General features: G+C 40.1%; 1 protein-coding gene and 1 pseudogene across 8 annotated transcripts in view; one reads left to right on the forward strand and one right to left on the reverse strand.

Moving 5' to 3' along the window:
- Nucleotides 1-24,905, forward strand: part of NFX1 (nuclear transcription factor, X-box binding 1) — a 66,348-nt gene that overhangs the window by 37,873 nt on the left and 3,570 nt on the right. The window contains exons 11-21 of one of the 7 annotated variants that reach the window (XM_086416587.1): nt 1,079-1,151; nt 5,500-5,582; nt 6,599-6,707; nt 11,486-11,605; nt 13,831-13,910; nt 16,166-16,396; nt 17,264-17,337; nt 18,133-18,234; nt 18,965-19,006; nt 24,023-24,121; nt 24,748-24,814. In XM_086416587.1, the coding sequence (XP_086272713.1) occupies nt 1,079-1,151; nt 5,500-5,582; nt 6,599-6,707; nt 11,486-11,605; nt 13,831-13,910; nt 16,166-16,396; nt 17,264-17,337; nt 18,133-18,234; nt 18,965-19,006; nt 24,023-24,121; nt 24,748-24,814 (1,080 nt within the window). The remainder of the gene's footprint in view (nt 1-1,078; nt 1,152-5,499; nt 5,583-6,598; nt 6,708-11,485; nt 11,606-13,830; nt 13,911-16,165; nt 16,397-17,263; nt 17,338-18,132; nt 18,235-18,964; nt 19,007-24,022; nt 24,122-24,747; nt 24,815-24,905) is intronic. The other 6 variants (XM_086416588.1, XM_086416589.1, XM_086416590.1 and 3 more) reach the window with 6 other exon arrangements.
- On the reverse strand, nt 6,781-11,090 carry LOC147367446 (heterogeneous nuclear ribonucleoprotein A1-like; annotated as a pseudogene). Its single transcript, XR_015169361.1, has 2 exons — nt 11,058-11,090; nt 6,781-8,834 (listed from the first exon to the last, which is right to left on the reverse strand). The product of XR_015169361.1 is annotated as a heterogeneous nuclear ribonucleoprotein A1-like (transcript).

Genomic DNA, 24,905 nt, shown 5'->3' on the forward strand with positions numbered 1-24,905 from the left:
CGTACCTGAGGCACAGTGAGACCAAACAATGAAACTAAGCACTTTGGAGCAGAGGGAGGTTTATTGTAGGGTCAAGCAAGAAGGATGGCCTGTGCTCAAAACCCCAGACTCCTACCATGTCATTTCTTACGATTTTCAGTGTTCATGTTAACTAAAGCACTCGCTCAAGCAGTTTCCTGAGTCATCTTTGCTTTATATCTCTAGAGAGCGTATGAGGAGTTTCTTCCTATCTTAGAACCCAGCCAACTCACTAATTCATTGAAAACGTTTTTCTAGCCAAGAAGCTTCAGTTTCTTAGACAGCTTCATGTCTGTTATCAACTCTAGCAGCTGCTCCTTTTTTTCGGGGTCATTTTCACAAAGAAGAAATGTTTTTATCATGTAACTTATTTCTGAGTATATAGCAGCCTGTCCATGACATTGAAGCCAAATTTGGACAGAGATGCTGGGCAGCCGGCCAGACACCCTGTCTCCCAAGTGACTGACTCGCTCTTCACACAGCAGCCTCACCATGCATGTTATTCAGGAACATGCATCAGTAAAATTACATGTGATAGACTTTTGAGGCTGTTCACACATAATTCAAACCAGGGTAATAAAATTTTGAATGGCCAAGGAGTTCTGCATTCCACTTTGTTAGAGTTCAGCAGCATTGCTGTGGTACTCCTGAGTGTGTAGAGCTGTTTGCCCCTGCATCATATGGTACTAATTGTTACATATTTTCAATTCTTATATCTTCTTTTTCTGTCTATACCCTTGCCAGACAGTTATTTCTCTTTGCTTTGCATACCCTTAGTAGTTTTTGTTTGCATTCAGATTTTATAATATGTAATCTACTGTGAGTTTGGAGGTCAGACCACAAAGAATGTTATAATTATATTTGCATGAAAAGTTGTTAGACCTGGGGACCTATTGTGAGTAAAGAATACAGGGACTGGGCTGACCCAGCTCCAGATAGTGACTGCCAGAGGGGTCCTGGGTATTTGGGGATATGCATGTTACATTCAGCATTGTACTGCAGTTGTGTTGTTTCATTTATTCCTAAAATAGTTACTATTCCCTTTTCTTTTTTTTTGTAGGAGCTTCCCTGTACCAGTCTCAAAAGTGAAGGTATGACTGGGAAGGGGTGTGATGGAACTTCTTGGGGTGAAGGTAATTTTTGCATCTTGACAGGGAGATGGGTTATGTGTTTGTTAGAATTCAGTGAAGGTACTTTGTACATGTATGTAACTTGTTGTTGTTTAGTCACTAAATCTTGTGGGACTCTTTGCAACTCCATGGACTATAGCCCGCCAGGCTTCTCTGTCCATGGGATTTCCCAGGCAAGAATACTGGGTTGAGTTGCCATTTCTTTCTCTAAGAGATCTTCCCAACCCAGGGATTGAACCTGCGTCTCCTGCTTGGCAGGCACATATCCTTACCACTGAGCCACCAGGGAAGCCGTGTAACTTTTATCTCAAAAAAAACCAACAACAAACAAACGTGAATTCTAGTTAAAGAAATGCTATAAAATATAAGGGAAATATATTCATGTATGTAGCTTGCTTTGAAAAACATCCAAAATTAAGATAAACTAATAGTTGAAGAATGAATGTGGAAAACTACCTGTAACTACTGGTAGAATCTAGGTAATAGGCATATGTATAGGTGTTCACTATAAATTTGTTTCAACTTTCTTATATGTTTGAAAGTTTTCATAATAAATTGTTGGTATAGGAAGAGAAGGTAAATAGCATCTAATGAAGCAAGCTTTGTAAAAACTGACTCTGATGCTTGATCTCCTTGTGGTTTGATAGGCCTGTTGGATACTTAGAACAGGGTGACTCAGCCAACAGCCTTCTCAGCCTTCAGACCTAGAATATTGTTTCTCCCTTTGTCTTTGATCCTGATATTCCACTTTATTATGGTTCTACCCTTGTTTTACTAACCATCATGTAATTTTTGTTTAAACCACCTTAGAACTGTTCTGGAAAAGTGATAGAAGATAAACTTACACAAAATAAAAGCTATTTTTCTGGTCAAGAAGAAAACTACTGGTTAGGGTGCTCCTGGCTATAGGTATCATAAAACCCAAGGAAAAATGACTTTAGCTCTAAGGAGGTTTTACTGTTTCCCGTAATAGGAAGTGTACAGGCAGAACAAGTCCAAGGTTGGTTAAATCCAAACGCAATGATTCTAGGTCTCCAGTTCAGCTTCCTATGATTTTCTCGGTTTTCCCCTCATAGGTATAAGTGAGCTACAGCAATTTCATACATTATGTCCTCTCCCAATGCATCTAAAGGAAAGAAAGAGAGATTCTTAACCTTCTTTTCCTTCTTGAGAGCAAAGAAGACAGCCCTGAAAGACCCTCAGTGCACTTTATCATATGTTTCTGCCTAAACCCTTAGGTCACAAAGGGAATGGAATTACCATGATAGGCTAGACTATTCAGTATAATGGGGGAACACATGGGTGCCTAGTTTCTGAACAAAATGAAGTATCTGTTAGCCTGGGGAAGGTGGACAAGGGCTGAATATCTGCTTCAAATATCTGAATACTTGAAGTAACTAAAAGTAACTTCCTCAAAACCACAGTCAAAATTTTGGTGATTAAAAGGCGTAATTTGAAAATTTACTATATTAGTACACTTTTTAGTAATTTAAAAAATTTAATAAGATGTTAAATATATGAAGTAAAAATACACCCTCACCCCCATTTTCCCCTCCTAGTTCTACTCCCCTGATAAAACTACCTCATTAATTTGTCAAGGATGAGTTCAGATCTTTTCTGTATTCATACCAATGTATACATGTGTTGGTATGGTTATATTTTTTCCCTAAACTTAAGTTCTTAGTAAACATACTGTCTGGAACTTGCTCTTTTCCCCCTGCACAATATATCAAAGATATTCTTCCATGTCAGTATGTATAGCTTTCTCTATGAGGGCATTCTCTATGAGGATAAGCCATTTAAACACTTGAGCGCCTTCAACACCTTCACAAAGCATACAATGAAACATTTTAAAGTGTATTATACAATTCAGTGGCATTTAGTGCCTTCACAGTGTTGTAAAACCGTCATCTCTATCAATTCTAAAGTGTGTTCAGCATCCTGAAAGGAAACCCTTTGTTTATTTCACTCCCCCTTACCCCAACTCCAGCCCCAGGCAACTGCTAATCTGCTTCCTATCTCTGGATTTAATTCTGAATTTTTGATACAATATGTAACCTTTACATATTGTCTCTAGCTTCTTTCACTTAGCGTGTTTTTTAGGTTCATCTGCCTTGTAGAACATATCAATGCTTCATTCCTCTTTATGACTGAATAATATTCTGTTGTATGTATATACCATAGTTTGTTTATCCATTCATCTGTTAATGGATGTTTAATTTTGTTTCCTTTTTTTTATTTTATTTTTTAACTGTTTCCTTCTTTTGACTATTGCGACTAGTACCACTATGAACATTTGTACATAAACTTTTATTTGAGTTGTTATTGTTGTTCAGTCACTAAGTCTTTGCGACCTCATGGACTACAGCACGCCAGGCTCCTCTGTCCTCCACTCTCTCCCAGAGTTTGCTCAAATTCATGTTCATTGAGTCGGTGATGCTATCTAACCATCTCTTTCTCTGCTGCCTCCTTTACTTGAGTACCTGTTGTAAATTCTTTTGGGTATGTACCTAGGAGTGGAATTGCTGGGTTATATGTTGATTACAGGTAGAATTTTTAAAAGAATTGCCATCACACTATTTCACATTCCCACCAGTAATGTTTGAGGGTTTGTTTCTCCACATCCTCTCCAACACTTGGTATTTTCTGGGTTTTTTTTTACTATTATTGTTATTACTGTTACTGTCATCCTAAGTGGGTATGAAATGATAAACCATTGTGGTTCTGATTTACATTCCCTAATAACTAATGATGTTGGACATCATTTCATGTATTTGGCCATTGATATATCTTCTTTGGAAAAGTCTGTTCCTTTATTCCCTTTTTTATTGAGTTGTCTTTTTGTTATTGAGTTGAAAGAGTTCTTGATACATTTTGGACCCTAGACCCTTATGAGATAACTGATTTGCAAATATTTTTTCCCATTATTGTTGTTGTCTTTCCTTGATGGTGTCTTCTGATGCACAATAGCTTTTAATTTTGGTCAAGTTTAATTTATTTTTCTTTTGTTGCTTGTGCTTTTGGTGTCCTAGCTGCTTTCAGAAGTGTGTCTGTAGGGAGGACTCCTTAAAATGGAATTACCACTTAAAATTTTTTTTGGCTGAACCCAGTGGCCTGTGGGATCTGACCAGGAATTGAACCTGTGCCCCCTGCAGTGGAAGCCAGAGTCTTAACCACTGGACCACCAGGGAAGTCCCACCACTTAAATTTTTAATAGATACATATGTAGTCCAAAAGTTTATTCTCCCATCCACTGAGTGTACCTTTTCTCTACATCTTCACCCAGTCTTCCTAATTCCTTTTTTTCTTCCAATTTTATTAAGATACAATTGACATATAGCACTGTATAAATTTTAAGTATACAGCATAATAATTTGACTTACATACCTCATGAAATGATTATAATAAGTTTAATGAATATTCATCATGTCATATAGTTGCAAAATGAAAGAAATAGAAAACATTTTTTGTCTATGATGAGAACTCTTAGGGTTTACCCTTTAACAACTTTCATATATAATATACAGCGGTGTTAATTCTGTTTATCATGTTGTACATCACATCCCTAATACTTACTGTATCTTGTAACTGGCAGTTTGTACCTTTTGACTCCCTTCATCCAATTCCACCTCCCTCACCTCCTGCCTCTGATAACCACAAATAGGATCTCTTTTATGAGTTTGTTTTGAAATATAATTTACCTACAACACTATATTAGTGCCCATTACACACAATGTAGTGTTTTTTCTATACATTTCAAAAGGATTGCCACAATAAGATTAGTTTCAGTGTGCCCCCATACAAAGATATCACTTAGTTATTGACCATATTCCCTACACTATACATTTAATACCCATGAATCATTGGTTTTGTAACTGGAAGTTTCTCTTAATCTCACTCGCCTATTTTCTTTCTTCCCTCTACCCTTCTCTTGCAACCATCTGTTTTCTCTCTGTATCTATATTATTTCTGTTTTGTTATGTTTGTTCATTAGTTTCCACATATAAGTGAAATCATACAGTATTTGTCTTATTTCACCTAGTATAACTGTGTTCTAGAATCATCCATGTTGTCAAAAATGGCAAGATTTTTTTAATGACTGAGTAATATTCCACTGCATATATTCCACATCTTCTTTATCCATTCATCTATCAATGGACACTTGAATAGTCTTCCTGTTTTCTATTTTTTTGACTGACAAGTGAAAAATGATCTTATTTAAATATGCACTTTCACCATAACTAATTTGTTTACCTTGTTACATTTGTATTTCTTCAGCTTGTAGTCACACAGATACTTGTTGAATGAATGTTCATATCCTTTGACTTTTTTTCTTCTTAATTGTTCATAGCAGATGCTACATTTATGTGCGACAAGAGGTGTAACAAGAAGCGGTTATGTGGACGGCATAAATGTAATGAGATATGCTGTGTGGTAAGTGGATCGATCATTAGGTACAGTCAGATTGCATTCATCTAGGGACTGGGCTTCTGGAAGCCTTAGCCATCTAAGAATGCAGCCCAGATTTGGAAATCACTGGGAGAGGCCCCTGAGCAACAGTCAGAATGCTGCCAGAGAGACAGGCTGGGCCTTTTTAGTCCTCAGCCCGGTCAGGAAGTCGGCCTATGGCACCATGAAGGAAGAAGAAAGAGGGCCTCAGGCCCCAGAGCCCAAGACCGCTGGATGAGTGTGTAGTCATCTGCAAGAGACTGAGTACTGTCACCGCACACAGACTCACCTGGTCTTAGTAACTCAGGATTCAAGTTTTGTATGTTCCTTGGGTCAGATCAGTGGGCACAGTGAGAGTGGCAGTTTTTAAAGGAACAAGTTTCAGTTATCTGAAATATTCACGTCTGTGAAACTAAATAGAGGAAGCATTACCTGGCAGTGGGTGCTGTGTTATTGTGGGTGTATGAACAAGGTAACACAGTTTACTAATAGTAAAGTACATATATATATACGCATATGTATATATATGTAATGCACAATTGTTATTTTTGGCATTTATATTGACAGTGTGAAGCGTGATAAAGACCTATTTATAAGCCAGTGTTTGAAAGTTTAAAGACTTCTTATTGAATACTCCAGACATATATAAAAGCTGAGAGAAGTATGTGTCATATATGCCCAACATCTGTCTTCAGTAGTGATCAGCTTATGACTAATCTTGTTTCATCCACATCCCCACCTACTGCCCCTCCCCTGATTATTTTGAAGCTAATTGCAGACCTCATGCAATCTTTAATTGTGGAGAGCTTCTTTGTTAATCTTGTTTATGGAAAATATAAAATGGAGATAATTTTGTAAGCAAGTATAAATAAATCTCTTAGGAATTCCCTGGCAGTCTAGTGGTTAGGACTCCACTGCAGGGGGCACAGGTTCTATCCCTGGTCTAGGAACTAAGATTCCAGCATGCAAAAAAATATGTACGTATAAACCTCTTTTCCTAGGATAAGGAGCACAAGTGTCCTTTGATTTGTGGGAGGAAACTCCGCTGTGGCCTTCATAGATGCGAAGAACCTTGTCATCGTGGAAACTGCCAGACGTGCTGGCAAGCTAGTGAGTGTCTTCACTGTATACTTTATCATAAGAGTTTTCTAGAAAGTCAGGCATAATAGATCCTGGGCAGTCAACTTTCTTAGATTCTGAATTAATAAGCCTTAGTATTTCAGGTATACTGAGACCTTGGCTTTTTTTAAAAAGAGTATTAAATCTTTTATTGATTACACATGATAATGGATGATACACAAGTTCATTCCCATCTAGAACTATCTGGTGCCATAATTCAGTTTAGACATACTACATTGGATGTGCCAACAATCATATTAATGACAAAAAAACTCCATTACTAACTCCAGGTCACAAAACAGTAACTGTCAGTTCACCTACACCAAGGTTTCTGAAGATAGTGGCTTCTCTACCCAAGCCAGTTGTAAATAAATTTCTAATGGAACCTGGCATCACCCTAAAGGAATTCTAACTTCACGCTGTTTGGGTAGTTTACCAAAATGGCTTCAGAATAGACTAACTTTACACACACCATATTTTTTTAAAAAGACATTTATTCAGCATCACGATCAGACTGTTAAATTTAGCAATCAACAGCATGGGTGCAAAAAAAAAAAAATCTGCATTAAAATCCTTTGTTGGGGAAAAAAATATCCTTTGTTGGGATGCTTTACAGTTTCCACAGAACAGAAACTAAAATAACCTGTTATACAATTAGTCACAAATACAGTCCTTGGAGGTTTTTGCCCATATACATGAGTAGTGTCTAAAATATGTTTTCTTTGTTGCAGCTAGGCCCTGTCACCACTATGCTTGGCTGAGCTCACAAATCTGTTGTAACTTGTAGCTTTCCTGTCACTTCTCTGGCTCTGGCTCTCCTCCCCTGCTAAGGTTTGTTTCCTGGCAGTAATTAAAACCTCCTGCCACTGCAATGGCACCCCACTCCAGTACTCTTGCCTGGAAAATCCCATGGATGGAGGAGCCTGGTGGTCCGCAGTCCATGGGGTCCCTAAGAGTCGGACAAGACTCAGCGACTTCACTTTCACTTTTCACTTTCCTGCATTGGAGAAGCATATGGCAACCCACTCCAGTGTTCTTGCCTGGAGAATCCCAGGGATGGGGGAGCCTCGTGGGCTGCCATCTATGGGGTCGCACAGAGTCGGACACGACTGAAGCGACTTAGCAGCAGCAGCAGCAGCCACTGTTATAGCTCCTGCTGCTGTTGAAACCACCATAGCCACCTTGGTTTCATGGTTTGGCTAGGTATTGGCTGCCACCACCACAGGGGCCAGAACTTCTGCCTCCAAAGTTTCCTTCTTTCATGGGTCCAAACTTTGAAGATTGATTCTTGTAATTGCCAAAATCACTGTAGCCTCTGCCACCTCCAGAATTGCTTCCATCATTATCAAATCTATTATAGCCATCCCCACTGCCACCATATCCACCACCAACATGGCTGCCACCAAAGCCACCTCCACCACTAAAGTTTCCTCCATGACCAGAGTTGGTCCTACCAAAACTGTCTCCAAAACCACCACCAAAGGCTCCAGAACCACATCAACCTTTGACTGTATGAAACACTAGCCATCTCTTGCTTAGATAGGGCTTTCCATACTTCACAGATGTGACCATTCACAGTGTAGTATTTCTGAATGACTGTCTTGTCTACAGAGTCCTGGTTATCAAAGGTTATGAACGCAAAGCCTCTCTTTTTGCCACTGCCTTGGTCAGTCATGATTTCAGTCACTTCAGTTTTCCCATACTGTTCAAAATAATCTCTCAGGTGATGTTCTTCAATGTCTTCTTTAATGCCACCAACAAAAATCTTTTTCACAGTTGAGTGGGCACCAGGTCTTTGAGAATCTTCTCTCGAGACGGCTCTCTTGGGTTCCACAGCTCATCCATCCACCTTGTGCGGCATTGCACTCATGGCTGCATCCACCCCCTCCGCAGGCATATGCGACAAACCAAAGCCTCTGGAGCACTTGGTATTTGGATCCCTCATTACCACACAGTCTGTGAGCATTCCCTGTTGCTCAGAATGGCTCCTCAGTCATTGGTTGTTTTAGTGCTCAAACCTCCAATGAAGAGCTTCCACAGCTGTTCAGGCTCTTTGGGAGACTCTGAGACATGATGGCAGTAGAAAGAGGAGACTTCAACAGTGCTTACTCGTGGAATCTATGGGCAGAAAAGCTGTTGAGACTTCAAAACAAGTAATTGCTCAGTTGTCCCTTAGTCTTGGGTTGTAGGCAGTGATTCTAAGATGGGTCTGTTTGTGTTATATTAAAAACTCACATCCCTTAATATACTACCAATCCCATCAGAAAAGTCTTAGGAAAAGTATTAGGAAGTTGTCAAGCGCTTAGTGGTAAGTGCATATTTTCCAAAATTCTGTTTCCACTTGAAAGCTTGAATGTTATCATTGGCAACAGAATTGGTTTTCTTGAAATGACAGGCTCACTGTTAATTTTTGATGAAGTATCTGCCAAAATAACCAAGTCTAAATAATCATAGTTTGTTGGTTACTTTTTCAGGCAAAATGGTGTGTTATGAAAAAAAGTTAATTCAGCTCAGAACTCAAAAAAGTGCAATTCTTTAAAACGAACAGTGGTCAGACAGCTGTCTATCTGTGGGCTCCACATCCATAGACTCAACCAACCATGGGTTGAAAACATTCAAGGGGAAAAAATTCTAGAATGTTCCAAAAATAAAACTTGAATGTGTTTTCTTCTGGCAGCTGTTTACATAGCATTTATATTGTATTGGATATTATAAGTAACCTAGAGATGATTTAAAATATACAGGGGAGCCATTATGCAACCTAAAAACTTAAGTGTTAATATGAATTTCATCTACCTGTTTACACTTGGCTATCCTGTGCTTTCTCCTGGAGAAAACTGGTTGAACATTTAAATAGCTTGATAGTAGTAGTTTCTACACTACTGTAGAAAACCATATATGTCATTATTCTGACATATGTGTGTAAGTCAAAAGCAGTATATGATCCAATTGTGCTTATGTTGAAATCCATAAAAATAATTCTGTTTATCTAGTCTTATAGGACATTTCTATTCAACATTATATTTTAAGATGCATCCATATTTTTGTAAATAGCTGGGTTTCATACATCTTCACTGCTTTGTAATATTTGATTCAGTAAATATAATATCATTTATTGATCTGTTCCTTTGTCAAAGGACATTTGTATAGTTTTCAGCATTTTTTTACTGTTAGTGTTGCTGTTATGAACCTTTTACATGTGTCTTCTTGTACACTTATGTAATAATTTTTCTAAAATTTGTTCATAAGGGTAGAATTTTTGCTTTTCAGGGCATGTAGACATCTAACTTTACAAGATAATGTCAACAGCTTTTCTGAAATAAATCCAAAATTATAGCCACCCAAAAAAAGTACACAGGAGGATGTGCATAGGTCATATGCAAATACTATGCCATATTATATAAGGGACTTGAGCATTCTTAGGTTTTGGTATCCATGGGAGTCCTGGAACCAGCCCCTTCCCCACCCAGGACACTGAGGGATGACTGCATTTTTGTGTGCAACAAAAGTGCTTTAAGCAGATGTCCTACTTTGTTACACAGAGTATTAGAAAGACATGTATTTAAGGGGTAAGATTTTTTTTACTTCTTCAAGGACTTAAGTGAACCTTGCATTTTTTGTCTATTATAAAGTGGTTACAGTTTGGTGCTACTGCCTTGATTTGCATGAATGCCTTTTTCAGTATTTCCAACAGTTGCTTTTGTACCATCAGTGCAAATGTCAGCACAGTGAAAAAAGCAAATAGTATCTAAGTATTATGAAAACAGCTGACCTCCTGGACTCCCTGAAAGGATCTCAGGGAGTCGTAGGGGTCAACAGAACACACTTAGAGAACTGCTCCATTAAAAGATCAGCCTGGATCACGGTTCCCCAACATACTTTCTCAGGAAAATACTAGATCTACCATATTTTAAAAAGGAGTTGAGTCAGTGCTTTGTTATAAATCCCACACATGGAGTTCCATAAAGATATGTAGCCTCTTACTCTTTACCTAGCTGTTTCACATATTTTAGCCCTTGCCCACAATATGCTTTCCAAGTAGGTAGGTCAAAGTTTGGTATCCCCTTTTGACCAAAAGGAAGAAATCTCAGAGGTGTTAAGTTACCTGCCTACAGTCTTTGTGTAAGTGAGAAGTAGGTTCAGGTCTAAAAGCCTCAATTTCCCACTGTATTTACAGGACCCTTTCCATCACATTATATAGCCTCTGTTTGTTGGAAGTACTGACTGGAGAAAAGCATTGAATGGAGGAGTCCTGGAGGGCCTGGGCTTCTGACTCTTGGTTCCTAATTGAGAACCATGGCCAAAGACCCGGCCTCCAACTTGGACCAGAGTTGAACTAACTTCCCTATGGGTCTGAGGGTTGGGAGAGCTCATGACACAGTCAGCTGCTTGTTGGCAGTCCCCTGTGAGTTTGCTGAACTTAACTATCTGTGGCTTTCATAATCTGTATCCATTTTCCTAACCAAAAGGATCTGTATCTCTGGTGGAAGTCTTCTGTTCTGTAGGTCATTTGTTTATAAAATACATGTAAAACTGTCTGGGATTACTCATGGACTTAAAAGATTGTTGCAAGTAAAAATCGAATGCTTCGCTACCAGACAACTTTAATAAAATAAAAACCTTTTTTTTTTTTTTCCCAGAAAAGGTGGCCCCTAAAAATTAGCCTCTAAAAATAGAAGTCCCCCCACCCAAAAAAAAAAGTGTGTTTGTAGTTATCTGTGTGCGAATCTCAAACTCATGAAGGTTTGTTTTACCTGCTGCTTCACCAGGTTTTGATGAATTAACCTGCCACTGTGGTGCATCAGTGATCTACCCTCCAGTTCCCTGTGGCACCAGGCCCCCTGAGTGTACCCAGACCTGTGCCAGAGTCCATGAATGTGACCATCCAGGTGGGTCCCATCTGCTTGCCTGCACACCTCACAGCCTGCTCACACTGTATCATTTAGGATGTTGCATGATGGTCTTCAGGGCTTCCCTGGTGGCTCAGCAGTAAAGAGTCTATCTGCAATGCAGGAGCCATGGGTTCGATCCCTGGGTGGGGAAGATTCCCTGGAGGAGAGCATGGCAACCCACTCCAGTATTCTTGCCTGGAGAATCCCATAGAAGAGCCTGGCGGGCTACAGTCCCTGGGGTCGCAAAGAGTCAGACATGACTGAGCGACTTAGCACAGCACGTGATAGTTTTCACTGCTTTCAGGTCACACTGTCATGGCTGCTCCTTGTTCCCTGTGCTCAGGACTGCTTCTGTGAAGATGGGTCTGTGATCTGGGCCACAGCTGGGAATGACAGTGCTTTTCATTGCTTTACCCTGTGGGTGTCAAACACACCCAGAATGTCGGGAGAAGCCCCAGCTGGTCTTGTCTTCCTTTTTGTGGCCTCCACTTTTGGTGCATATTTCAAAGTTAAGCATCTTTTTATAAAATTAAAAGTAACTTCAGTTTTGTTGTAGATGCAACATATATAAAAAGAAAGAAAAGTAAAATCAAAAGATTGAAATTAAATCTTATGTAACCTTTTAAGAATTATGCCTTCCTGTGTATTTTTCGGACTTCCTGGTGGCTCAGGTGGTGAAGAATCTGCAGTGCGGTAAATCCACCTGCAGTGCGGGAGACCTGGGTTCAGTCTCTGGGTCGGGATCTTCTCCAGGGAAGATCCCCTGGAGAAAAGGCATGGCAATCCACTCTAGTGTTCTTGCCTGGTGATTTTTCAGGGCCTTTTTCCATGGGTAAAAATATATATTTCCTTTTTTTCCCTAAAATAAAAGTGGAATTTTATTGAACTTATTTTAAGTAATAGATTTTTTTCTCTAATTACTATAATTTTAATCTGTCTCCTTATCAATAAATATTTTTCTAGATGATAGTGGGGTGTCCTGTTACATGGATAGGCCATAAGTGATTCAGTCAGTCTCATATTGCTGGACATTGGTTTCCAGTTTTCCTGTGATAGACTGCTGTAGACACCAGACCAGTAGCTACTTGACATCACCCACTTGCCATCCAGTCTAGTCACTGGCTTTCCCCTCAGACTGTATCTAGCCCATCATTTCCTTTTTTGTCATGTCCCAGAGGCAAACCTGACATAACTTAAGTCATCAGATTTGATCCTTACAGTAAATCTGGCCATATGATTGAGACTGACGAAACAACCAGTTCTTAATTTTTTTAAGAGTGAAGAAGAATTAAGTAAATTCCTTATGAAGTGAGAAGTCCCTCCTTCCCTGGAGACCTTAAGATGACCCTCCCAGCTTAGCTTGTGAGTGGTGTCCATGCCACTGTGAAGTTAATATTCAAGCAGACACTCAGCACACTCACTCGAACTCACTTCTTTCACCTGCAGATGTTAAGATGAAGTCCAGATCCTGCTGATGAATGTCCATAGTGAGAACTTAGCCATTTGTGATTTATTTTAGCCTGCCTTCATTCAGCATTAACTTTTCTTGAGCAATTGTTGTATATCCAGCATGGTATCAGACATAGAGGGAGGTTCAGAGGAAGAAAACAATAACCCAGGACCTGGAGGGGGCTCTGTTGTTTCTGGGAGGAAGAAGATGGGAATTGAGTACATTTGCCACAACCAGCGATTGCCTGAAGATGGGGCAGATAGCATGGCAACAAGCCTTCTGCCTCAGAACCAAGAGGTCAGGGAGAGCAAGAGAGCTCAGGGCAGGGAGGGGTCAGCCAAGGAAGGCTTCGTTTAGGGGATGAGTTTGAATGAACTGCGAGTAAAGAAATTGAAAGGAGGCAGAGGAAGCATGTTAGATGAGGTAAGTAACCAAGATGTCTGAACAGAGGGGAGCTGTGTACGGTAGGACCACAAGCATGACTGAGTAACGTGCACAGACCATGTGGCCATGCCTCAGGAGATGGGGTGGACCAGCTGCCCCCTTCTCTGCTTCTGTGTCTCTCCCCCCTCAGCTGGGTTTCTTTTTCTCATGCTCATCTTTCAGCCCTTTAATATAAAGCCAACTACTTTTACTTTCCAGTGACCATTTTATAAAGTACTTTTAGCTCCTAAATTTAAAAGTTCCATGTCAAATGCTATTATAATATGTATAATAGTTTGTGTGGTATTATTTGAACATAATTCCAGATTTTGCCTTTCTCTTTCTCCAGTGTATCATTCATGTCATAGTGAGGACAAGTGCCCTCCTTGTACTTTCCTCACTCAGAAGTGGTGCATGGGCAAACATGAGGTAAGCTTTCTCTCAAGTGGTTCATCGTTCCAACCAGAGATTTATGGTTGGATTTCGTTAAGAGGATTAGCCTCATTGTTTCTCAAAGTAAATATGCTCCAAAGAAGCAGAGATTTGCTATTGCCACTTTTTTTTTCCTTTTTTTAATCATTGAGGTATAGTTTGCATAAAATAAAATTTACTCTTTTTAGCATGCAAATCTATGAGTTTTGACACAAGCAGTCATACAGTCATGTCACCACCACCACAGTCAAGATGTGGAACAGGTCATTCATCCCCACATACTCCTTCATGTCCCTTCAGAATTACTCTCCACTTTCCTCCAGCGCCGGTAACCAGTTATCTGTTGCCTGTCCTAACAAAGTCTGTTGCCTTTTCCTGAGGTCACATAAACGGAACCATTCAGTCAGTAGCATTCTTAGACTGTTCTGCTCTCATTTTTAATCTGGTTACAATGAGATGAGACTCAGCCAGTAGCCCCTGAGAACATGAGCTGTGTTCAGAGACAGCGTCCAGGTTAGCTAGCATGGGGAGGGCTTGCCAGTCTGGGAAAAGTGTTACAGTGAGAACATCCCAAGAGTGCAGGTGGGCTCCCTGCCAGTTACCACCAATCCTTCTCTCTACTCCCTTCACAGATTTCCATCCTGCTGATGGGCCAAACGCCTTCCTCCCCACTAACCTGCCCCTCCCCACTGCCACTACCATGAAGGATTTTTGTCCTTATTCTTAGCATCTAAGCTGTATTTGGCACTGCTGATTATAGACCCTTTGAAACAATTTTAAAGTTTCTTTAATTTTAAAGAGGCATATTCATTGTAGACTGTTAATGTAGTTTTGCTACCCAAAAAGAAATACTCTTAAACATTCTGGTGTGTAGACTTCAGGCATGTGTATTACATATTCTCCTCTACTCTATGAAGATTATACTGTTCTGTAACCTGCTTTTTTTTACTTCATAACATGTTGGCCAACATTTCTTGAAACTCTTGACAACTGTGACAACATGCTTTCAGCATTCTTATCTTGATGGACATTATTTCCTGTCAGGTTCTCAAGTCATAATCCTTAGTATTTATTCTTCCTCTGAAAACTCTTACTTCCTTTGAGATAACCATTCTGAGAGATCCATGTGTTATCCATATGTTGGACTTCAGTCAGCAAATACTTACTGCATGCCTGCTCTGTACCAGGTAACTGGCTGGGTTCAAGTGATTGAGAAATGAACCACAGGGGCTGGCCCTGCCCTGGTGGAGCCTTCACTGTGGGGTAGAAAGCAGATGAATGAGCAGTCGATTATAGGTACAACCGTGTGGGAAGTACAGAGCACTGAAGGGACCCCTACCCAGGGAAGGTGTTCTTAAAGGAAGTAACATAAGTAACCTCCTGAAGGACGATGAGAAGATAGTAGGCAGATAATGTGGGCGGGAGCAGCACAGGGCACAGCATGTGCACGAATTATCCCGGTGGTAATGGAGTGTTTAGTGACTGGGGATACCTTCCACTAAAATACCAAATCCAAAGCAGGTATGTACTAGACTCTGGGGCCCTCTTCAAGATTACAGGTTATGCCTCATCAGAGTCGAAGTATACTCCTCTCTTTGAGGGTTCTTAAAAGACTTTGAGTGGGTACATGAGAGTAATCTTTGGTCCCACAAAAGTAAAATCCCAGCATCTTTTTCCTAGAGTGAGGAATCCTGGATGAAGGCAATTTCTCAAGAAAAAATGGCGGTTCCATGGACTGTTGCTTCTAAATTTTTTTTAATGACAGAGCTATCTAAAATATGGAGACCAGAGGTTGGGAGATGTGAGGAGAGCTGAGTAATTACATAAAACTGCCCTGCCAGCAGTCCGGAAACCATGAGCCAAGGGTGCCCCCACCCCCGGGGTTTCTGTCAATTCAGTGCCCTAGCTGTTTGCAGACGTAGAAGATCCCCTGACCCTCCCAGTTAGTCATAGCATTTTCAGATACTCCCTAGTTATCTGGTTTCACATGCCTGTTACTCACCTTGTTTGTTGCAAGTCACACTCGGCTACTAAAACAAATCCTTTCAAACTGTAACAAGCATTGTTAAATAAAGCTCAGGTTTGTTTTCTTTTCAAACTAACCTTTCAGACTTCGAAAATCAGCCTGATTTTAAAAAAAAAATTTTTTTTTTAAATATACTGATTGTGAACATTCAGAAATGTTTAAGTAGGAAGTTAAAACCCACCCCAGATCCTGAATGGAGATGAGAACCCGGCTACTTCTCTCCTAGTTACGAAGCAACATTCCCTGTCACCTGGTTGATATCTCTTGTGGATTACCCTGCGGTGCCACGCTACCATGTGGGATGCACAAGTGTCAGAGGCTCTGTCACAAAGGAGAATGTCTGGGGGACGAGATCTGCAAGCAGCCCTGCACCACCTCCAGAGCCAACTGTGGCCACCCGTGTATGGCACCCTGCCACCTCAGCTTGCCCTGCCCAGTGACCACCTGCAAGGCCAAGGTACGTAGTCCTGGCTCCGGGTGGGGTGTTGGCTGTGGTCCTGGTGCTGCTAATGAGTCTAGAACTGTCTGCAGTGGCACCTTGGCACACATCCTAGTCAGGGGTCGTTGGTTACAAGGAACTTCAGGTTAACAGAGAGAAAGGTGGACTTCTGTCTGCCAAGCTTGAGATGGTCTTTTAGTTCAGAAAGTACCCACTGCCACCTGACCAGTCTCTGTCTCCCTTTGATCGAATTCTCAAGAGACACTGATTGCCCACTCCATTCATCCAACAAGTATTTAAGTGTCTGTTTTGTATAAGATGTTATGCTGTATTGATGCTGGAGCTCTACCAGTGGACAGGAGACACATGGTTCCATTAATCAGATGGACAGATACTAACTGGTTACTCAGGTAATTACCCGTGACTCTGCTAAGGATTGTGAAGTAGTTACACCCTTGCAGGGGTTCCACGGGAACATGTGAGTGGGGGACTTAACTGTTCTGAGGGATGAAGCAAGGTCTCCCCCGAGGAGGTGAAAGTGGAGGGATGAAGTGGAGTCGATTAGACTTTGGCTGGTTCTGGGTCAAGTGTCTACCTCTGGTTTGGTGGTAGAAACTTCATTCTAGGCCTGCCCCTTCAGGCAGGATTAAGGACAGGAATAATTCCCAATAAGGGGCACTGTAAACCTGGCACTTCCATCCTAGCATGTCAGCCACCACGTTGTCAGTTTGCATGTGTGGTTAGCTCCCCCATCTTGGAGAGGAGCCTTTCCCTGTCTCTCTGTTCTCTGCCAAGGTTTGATTCGAGAGAGGCTTTAAAAAGGAAACCTGCCCATTCACATGTTTTCCGTGGGCTGAACGCTGCTCCGTGTTCATCTTATTTCAGATAGAGCTGCAGTGTGAATGTGGACGAAGAAAAGAAATCATGGTTTGCTCAGAAGCATCCAGTACTTATCAAAGGTTAGTGCTACTTAAATGTTAACAATTGGTAGGTCTAGGTAAAGGATATACAGGAGTTTATTATAGGATCTTTTCAACTTTTAAGGAAAGTTTTTAAAATAAATTTTGAGTCTAGTTTTTCAGGTTCAAAGAAAAAGCACTGCTTTATGTACCTTATTACTTTCCCTAACCTTAATTTGTAAACCATTTTATTTCTCCTCCTTTCTCTCTCTCTACCTCTGGTCTTATTTCACCATGAGATCAGAAGGGAAGATGTCCTGAGGTTGCATGAATTGCTTTCATGTCCCACCATTTGTGGTGGCACAGCCAGGCCCTGTGCTCCTACTGGAGTGTGGGGGTTTCTGGCTGTTCTGTGGGTTGTCTTTACAGACTCCTGAAATCTTGGGACCTGTGTGGTTACATGGGGATCTGAGTACAGAAGTGGAGATGTTAGGATGGATGGACGAATAGATTCAGAGATAACATCTTGGAGATGCAGAGATGCATAGATGTGTCATAGAGATGGGACTTCAGGAGTATGCAACATCAGATTGACTGTGAATACCCACTGAGTGCCAGGCATTAGCCCAGATGTTCAAGGGAGTGCTAAGGAATTGATTACCTCATTTCCTATGGAGCTGTTTAGACTAATTGAGATACCACGTAAATGTGTGATAGTTACAGTAAATGGGCTTCCAAAGCTACACAGATTGTCAAGAGGTAGATTTTTCTTGAAAGACATATTTTGTGTGCCTGGTGCGAGGAGATTCTTGTGAAACTGCAGTGCCTTTCTTCCCTTTCTTTTTTGTACTTCAGAATAGCTGCTATTTCCATGGCCTCCAAAATAACAGACATGCAGCTTGGAGATTCAGTGGAGATCAGCAAGTTGATTACCAAGAAGGAAATTCACCAAGCCAGGTAATTTAAAAAATGTGTAGCTGTGCCTTCTTTCCCGCATTAGACTTAATTTCCAGAGGGCAGGAACCATTCACTTGTGTCAGTCCCCAACAGTAAAGCCTTACACACAGTATTCAACAGACCTCTGACATTAAGAGGCCACACCCACTCCAGTGCAGTGAATCCTACTCAGGACACAGCTAAGACCAGAGGAAGCATTTCTGGGCCTCACTCCAGATAGTAGCCAGAGAAAGCAGAGACCTGGGTATGTACTTTTAACCTGCAAGAGAACAGAGAGGTGGCTGTGTCAAGAGAGGGAGATGGGGCTGTCAGAGGGCTGCTGGGAGCATTTGGGGGGCTGAGCAGCCTTGGGACACTCTGAAGTCCTTCGAAGGTCTGCCCACCTGTCCTTGAGAGGGACCTCATCCAGCCATTGTCTGGCAAGAGTATGCTCAATCTCTAGGGTGACCATCCAAGAACTTACTGCTGAGTGGTGATGGTGGTTTAGTCACTAAGTTGTGTCTGACTCTTGTGACCCCATGGACTGTAGCCTGCCAGGCTCCTCTGTCCTTGGGAGTCACCAGGCAAGAATACTGGAGTGGGTTGCCATTTCCTTCTCCAGGGGATCTTTCTGACCCAGGAATCGAACCCCGGTCTCCTGCATTGCAGGCAGATTCTTTACCAACTGAGCTGCTCAGAGTAGGAGCTGTGAAACCTGCATTCTCACTTAATTTTTTCTTTGTTTCTCAAGGCTGGAGTGTGATGAGGAATGTTCAGCCTTGGAAAGGAAAAAGTAAGTAGTTTGAACTACGATTTATCTGATTGTCTTTGAGCTCTGTGAAGTTAGTGGGAGGGGGCAACCCTTCAAGCATTCATTCAGCACCTGCTCTGAGTCTTCTGCTGCTATTGGAGAGCAGAAGAAATTCAGTCATCAAGAATTGAAGTGCCTAAGGATAAACCAGTTAGGTGATCTCAGCATGTTTCTGAAACATGAGCTTAAGTGGTTTGGGGCAAGTATAAACATTACATGCCCCACAGCATACTAATTCGGGGACTGGCAGACTTCCTAATTCCAATGGAGATAAGAGGCTTAAAATTCTTTTAATGAACTTTTATGTTGAAGTATAGCATACATATAGATCAAAACTATAGATCAGTGAGTCATCACAAATTGAATACATTGGTGTAATCAGCAATGAGGTCAAGATACAGAAAGTTTCCAGAAGCTGTTCTTACACTCCACTGAGATAACCTGTATCCTGACTTCTGACAGTTTAGATTATTTTGTCTGTTTTTGGACTTTAATGAAATCATGTGGGTGGTATTTTTGTCTGGTTTCTTTCATTATATTTGTGATACTCCTTTTGGTGCATGTGGCAGTATTTTGTTTATTTTAATTCCTGAACAATACTTATTTTATTTTAATGTATCATTACTTATCTATTCTATAGTTAATAGATTACATGTGTTGTTATTGGTATTGGGCTGTTACAAATAATGCTCTGTAAAGAACATCCTTGTACTAGCTTTGCTATATATATGTACTCATTCCTATTGGATAATAAACTCAGGAGTAGAATTGCTGATTAATAAGGTATGCGTATTTTCAGCTTCTGTTGATTCTGCCAGTGTTCAAAATGGTTGTACCAAGTTATACTCTTTAAACTTTAATCCATTTTTGTAGATGTATAACTGGATATCACTGAGCTTTTAATTTATGTTTCTCTGATGACTGGTGAGGTTGAACACCTTTTCGTATGTTTATTGGCCATTTGGATATCCTCTTTTGTGAAGTACCAGTTCAAGTCTTTGCTTATTTTTTCATTGTATCATCTGTCTTTTTCATATTGATTACTAGGAATTCTTTATATATTTTGGGAGTCCTTGGATATGAGTCCTTTGTTTTATTTGAGAAGGAAATGGCAACCCTCTCCAGTATTCTTGCTTGGGAAATCCCATGGACAGAGGATCCTGGTGGGCTACAGTCCATGGGGTCGCAAGAGTCAGTCATGACTCAGCAACTAAACCACCACCTTTATATATATATATATATTTTTTTTTAATACATTTATTCTCCTTTAAAAAGATTTATTTATTTTTGGTTGTGCTGGGTCTTCATTGTTGCTTGTGAGCGTTGAGCTGTGGCCAGGAGGGGCTACTCTACATTGAATAAGAATAAGTTTGTTGCAGTGCATGTATTTCTCATTGCACTAGCTTCTCTTGTTGTGGATCACAGGCTCTAGGCACATGGTTTCAGTAGTTGCAGCTCACAGGCTCTAGAGCACAGGCTTGGTAATTGTGGCTCAAGGGCTTATCTGCTCTGAGGCATGTGGAATCTTTCCAGACCAAGGATTGAACCCATGTCCCCTGCATTGGCAGGCAGATTGCTATCTACTGTACCACCAGGGAAGTCCTGCTGTGTGGACTGTTGTTTCTCACGTTCTGTGCATTCACTTTTCACTCTCCAAACGGTGTCTTAATAAACAAAAATTTCTAATTTTAATGTAGTTCAGTTTATCAGTCTTTTCCTTAGTTGATAGTACATTTTATAGCTTGTTTAAGAAGTATTTGTCTATCCTGAGGTCATAATGGTATTCTGTGTTATTGTCTAGGAACCTTATTTTACATTTCACATTTAGAACTATAGTTGACTTGGACCGATTTTTTTTTTTAAATCATAATATAAGGAGGGTTCATGATTCCATTATTTTTTTTTTCCAAACAAATGTTCACTCGACCAGTATCATTTATCAAGAAATCCTTTTCTCAGTTCGCTGCAGTGCCACCTTTGTCTTAAAGCAAGTAGTCATGTTGCGTATGGGTTATTTCTGAGTTCATTCTGTTCCATCGTGTTAATATCACATTATCTGAATTACTGTACCTTTATAACAAGTCTTAAAAAGTGGTAGCATATCTCTTCAAACATGGTCCTTCTTCAAGACTGTCTTGGCTATTCTTGGCCGTTTGCATTTCCATTTAAATTTTAGAAATAGGTTATCAATATCTGCAAAAAAAAAAAAAAACTGGGATTTTGATTGAGCTGGTATTTATAGATCAGTCTGGGAAGATTTGATACTTTGTAATATTGAGGCTTCTCCTCCTTGAGCAAAGTATATCCTTATATTTAGTCATGTTTTCTTTTAATGATATTTTTTATAGTTTTCTGTATATAGATTTTGTACATCTTTAAGTAAATTTGTTCTTTGCTGTTTGATGTTTTTTGCTGCTATTATAAATGGTATTTTTTTCTTGTTATCACTTTAAAATTTTAATTCTCTAATTGCTTGTTGCTGGCATGTAGGAATACAATTGATATTTGTTGACCACTATTTACAACCTTGCTAAATTACTTATTTCTAATAGTTTATCTGTAGCTTCTTTTGGATTTTGCATGTACACAATCATGTCCCCTTCTAATTTATTTCTAATTCTTAACTTTTTTCTTTTTCTTGGCAAATCACACTGGCTAGGCCTCCAGTACAGTATTGAATAGAAGGTAGTGATAATGGATATTTCACTACTGTCTATGACGTTTGTTGTAAGTTATTTGAGTATATTCTTTATCAGATTAAGGGGCATTTATTCAGTGCCTGACAGACTTTCTAGTTCCAACAGAGATTAAAGGTATAGTTCTGTGAAAATGTTTATATTTGGAGAATTTGGGTGAAGAGTGTGTAGGAGCTTATTGTAATTTGTTTTTCGGCTGCACTGGGTCTTCGTTCTGTCTGTGGCCTTTCTCCAGTTGTGGCAAGCAGTGGCCTCTCTTGTTGCGGAGCACGGACTCTAGAGTGTGCAGGCTTCAGTAGTTGTGGGCCACAAGCTTAGCTGCCCGCAGTGGCATCTTCCCAGACCAGCTTCGAAGCTGCTCTGGACCACTAAGGAAGTCCCATTGTAATATTCTTGTAACTTAACCATTCTTTGAAATTTTTTCAAGATAGAGTTAAACAGAAACAGATACATGCAGACAAGTGCAGTTTTGTTTTACCTAGAAGTGCAACTTTGAACAATTGTTAACAATACCTTTTTAGGTGACTAAATGTGTAGATGGTAATATGATTAATAGCACTGCCCAAATTGCCTTTGGTTTGACTCTTATGGTAACTTTGTAATAATTGCTATTCAAAACTCTTGTCCTTTAAGAACTGTTGTCACGTTGTTCTCTGCCGCAGTCCAGAGATTTTAGAAATGCTGTAGTGAATGCGTAGAAGGCCTCCAGAACGTGGAAGTGCACCTTTGTGTAGTTGAGACAGTACTGTACAGCAGTTAGAGCCAGCCATAGCTCTAGAGTTAGATTGCTCGGAATTGAATCTTAGCTTCACTCACATAGCTGTGTGACCTTGGACAATACACATTATCCCTCTAAGCTTTAATTTTCCCACGTATCTGTGAATAGTGAGTGATAATAATAGTATCTACCTCCCTGAGTTGTTATAGGGTTAATACATTAAAACTAACCATACTATACGTAAAACTCTTGGCACAAGCCTAACACATAGTAGATGCTCAGTAAATTAAAGTTATTGATTAGAACTAGCTATTTCTGAAAGCCTTTTGAATTTCTCCTCAATATTTGAACAATGACATAATGACCCTCACTATATAAGGATTCTTTCTTACTCACAGACCTGAAAAAAAAAAAAAAAAGACATGTGAATTTGAAAAGGAAAATGCCATCTAAAGTTGCAAATACATGCTCCATTGCAGAAATGGAAAACTGACAGACCAAATGCATCCCACAGTTATGTTTTATTGATGTGTACGTTTGAATTAGTGGCCAACTAATCAAAACATCAAAAGATCTCCCCCTCTAGGAATTCTCTTGAAAATTTGAAAACTAAACTGCTGGTAAAAAATTAGAAAACCTAGCAACAATAAACCAAATTCTTATGGGCATTAAGCTTGTAAGAGATCCCTGCCTCCTTGTAAAGGAAAACTATAAATGCTAAACTGAATTTTAACTATCTTTAAAAAAAAAAAGGACATAACCAGGTGTTGGTGAGATGCCACGAGACTCATACAGCTGCCGGTCAAAGCATAAACAGCATTGTGGAACCCTTAGACCATGATGATCTGGGTCTCAGGTCCATACTATTTAATGCAGTTATTGCCACACCTGGAGACATTTTCCAGAGAAATAATCTTAAAAGGTTTTTGCTCAGAGATATTGTGTTACTTATCATATTGAAAAACTGGGAGACTGTTACAGGAACCTAAATGGGGCATGCTTATGTAAGTTGTGGGACATATAAAATTAGAAGATTATGCAACTGTTAATACGGGGAGTGTGAAAATCAAACAGTAGTATGAGAAATGCTAAAAAAAAGATTCAGAGTTTCATGTACTACTTAAAATTACAGAAGAAAAGTATGAAAGGAAGTGCATTAAAATTAACACAGCGCTTATGTTGTTAATGGAATTCTTCATTTTGTAGACTTTCTGTAGAGTGACGTTAATTTTAGTATTATCCTTCTACTTTATTCATCTGATGTTCGGGTGAAACCTCAGAGGAAATCCTTCCCACTGACCATCCCCAGTGCACGCCCTCCTCAGCCTTCTCTTCAGACAATCTGAGTCTCCAGTGTCAGCCTACAGCTTGCTCAGAACCATCTAGATGTATCTTACTTATTTTGTTCTGTGAAGACAATTCAATATCTTGTCCCAAGTTGTTCTTATTCTCCTGAATAATCAGGTTTACTGAAATGAGATGATTAATGTATAAAAAACGTAGAACCTGGTGGGCACTCTGTTACTATGAGATAATTTTCCTCCCCCTTCTTTCCTTTCATGTACATACTTCACTCTCTTTCAGGAGGTTAGCAGAGGCATTTCATATCAGTGATGATTCTGATCCTTTCAACGTACGTTCTTCAGGGTCAAAATTCAGTGACAGTTTGAAAGAAGATGCTAGGTATGTGACTTGATACCTAGTTTCTTAAGTGTGGCTTACCAGATATTTGCTCTTTTAAGATATGCAGTCCTCTGTGGTTGAGTCAGTTTTTATATATATATATATATATATCTAAGAAATTATATGGTATTTAATAAGTCATTCTCTTGGTTTCTCAAAACTGTCCCATTGAAGAGTTGAACTTTGGAAGTGTGAGTGTGTGTGTGTGTGTGTGTGTGTGTGTGTGTGTGTGTTTAGTCCCTGTGATAGGAGCTGGGGCCCTTCAAGGGTTGGACTGGCTTGCAGTGAAGGGTCTCTGGCCACGTTCCACCTCTGCCCATCCAGGTCTCTGTCACATGGGTGGTCCTCATTTGGGTGGTAACAGGTCTTATTTTCCTCTTGTCTCCTGGCCCTCTGATGACTGTTTCTCTTTCTGTCTTCTCTCTTCTCATAATTGTTTTCTTATTACTTTCTCTTCCTTTGTTCCGTCACATTCAGCCTTCTGTTATCTGACAGTTCCTGCCTGGCCTCTGCAATTTTCCTGCCCACATTGTCCATTCTCTGCACTGTATAGGCAGAGGGTGGATGGAAGGGATCTCAAAAGAGCAGAAACAAACGCAATTAACTGTGGCTATTTCTCATTTCAGGAAGGACTTAAAGTTTGTCAGCGACATTGAGAAGGAAATGGAAGCCCTTGTGGAGGCCGTGAATAAGGTTGAAATCAAAATATCCAACTCTACATGTTTCTAAGGCCAACTTCATTAAAAAAAAAAAAAAAAATCAAGTCCCAGAAACACTATCAGTG

This window comes from Bos grunniens, chromosome 8, assembly GCF_055505025.1.
Source record: "Bos grunniens cultivar Pamir isolate PY7600 chromosome 8, Bosgru_T2T1.0, whole genome shotgun sequence".
In the NCBI taxonomy this organism is placed as follows: Eukaryota; Metazoa; Chordata; class Mammalia; order Artiodactyla; family Bovidae; genus Bos; species Bos grunniens.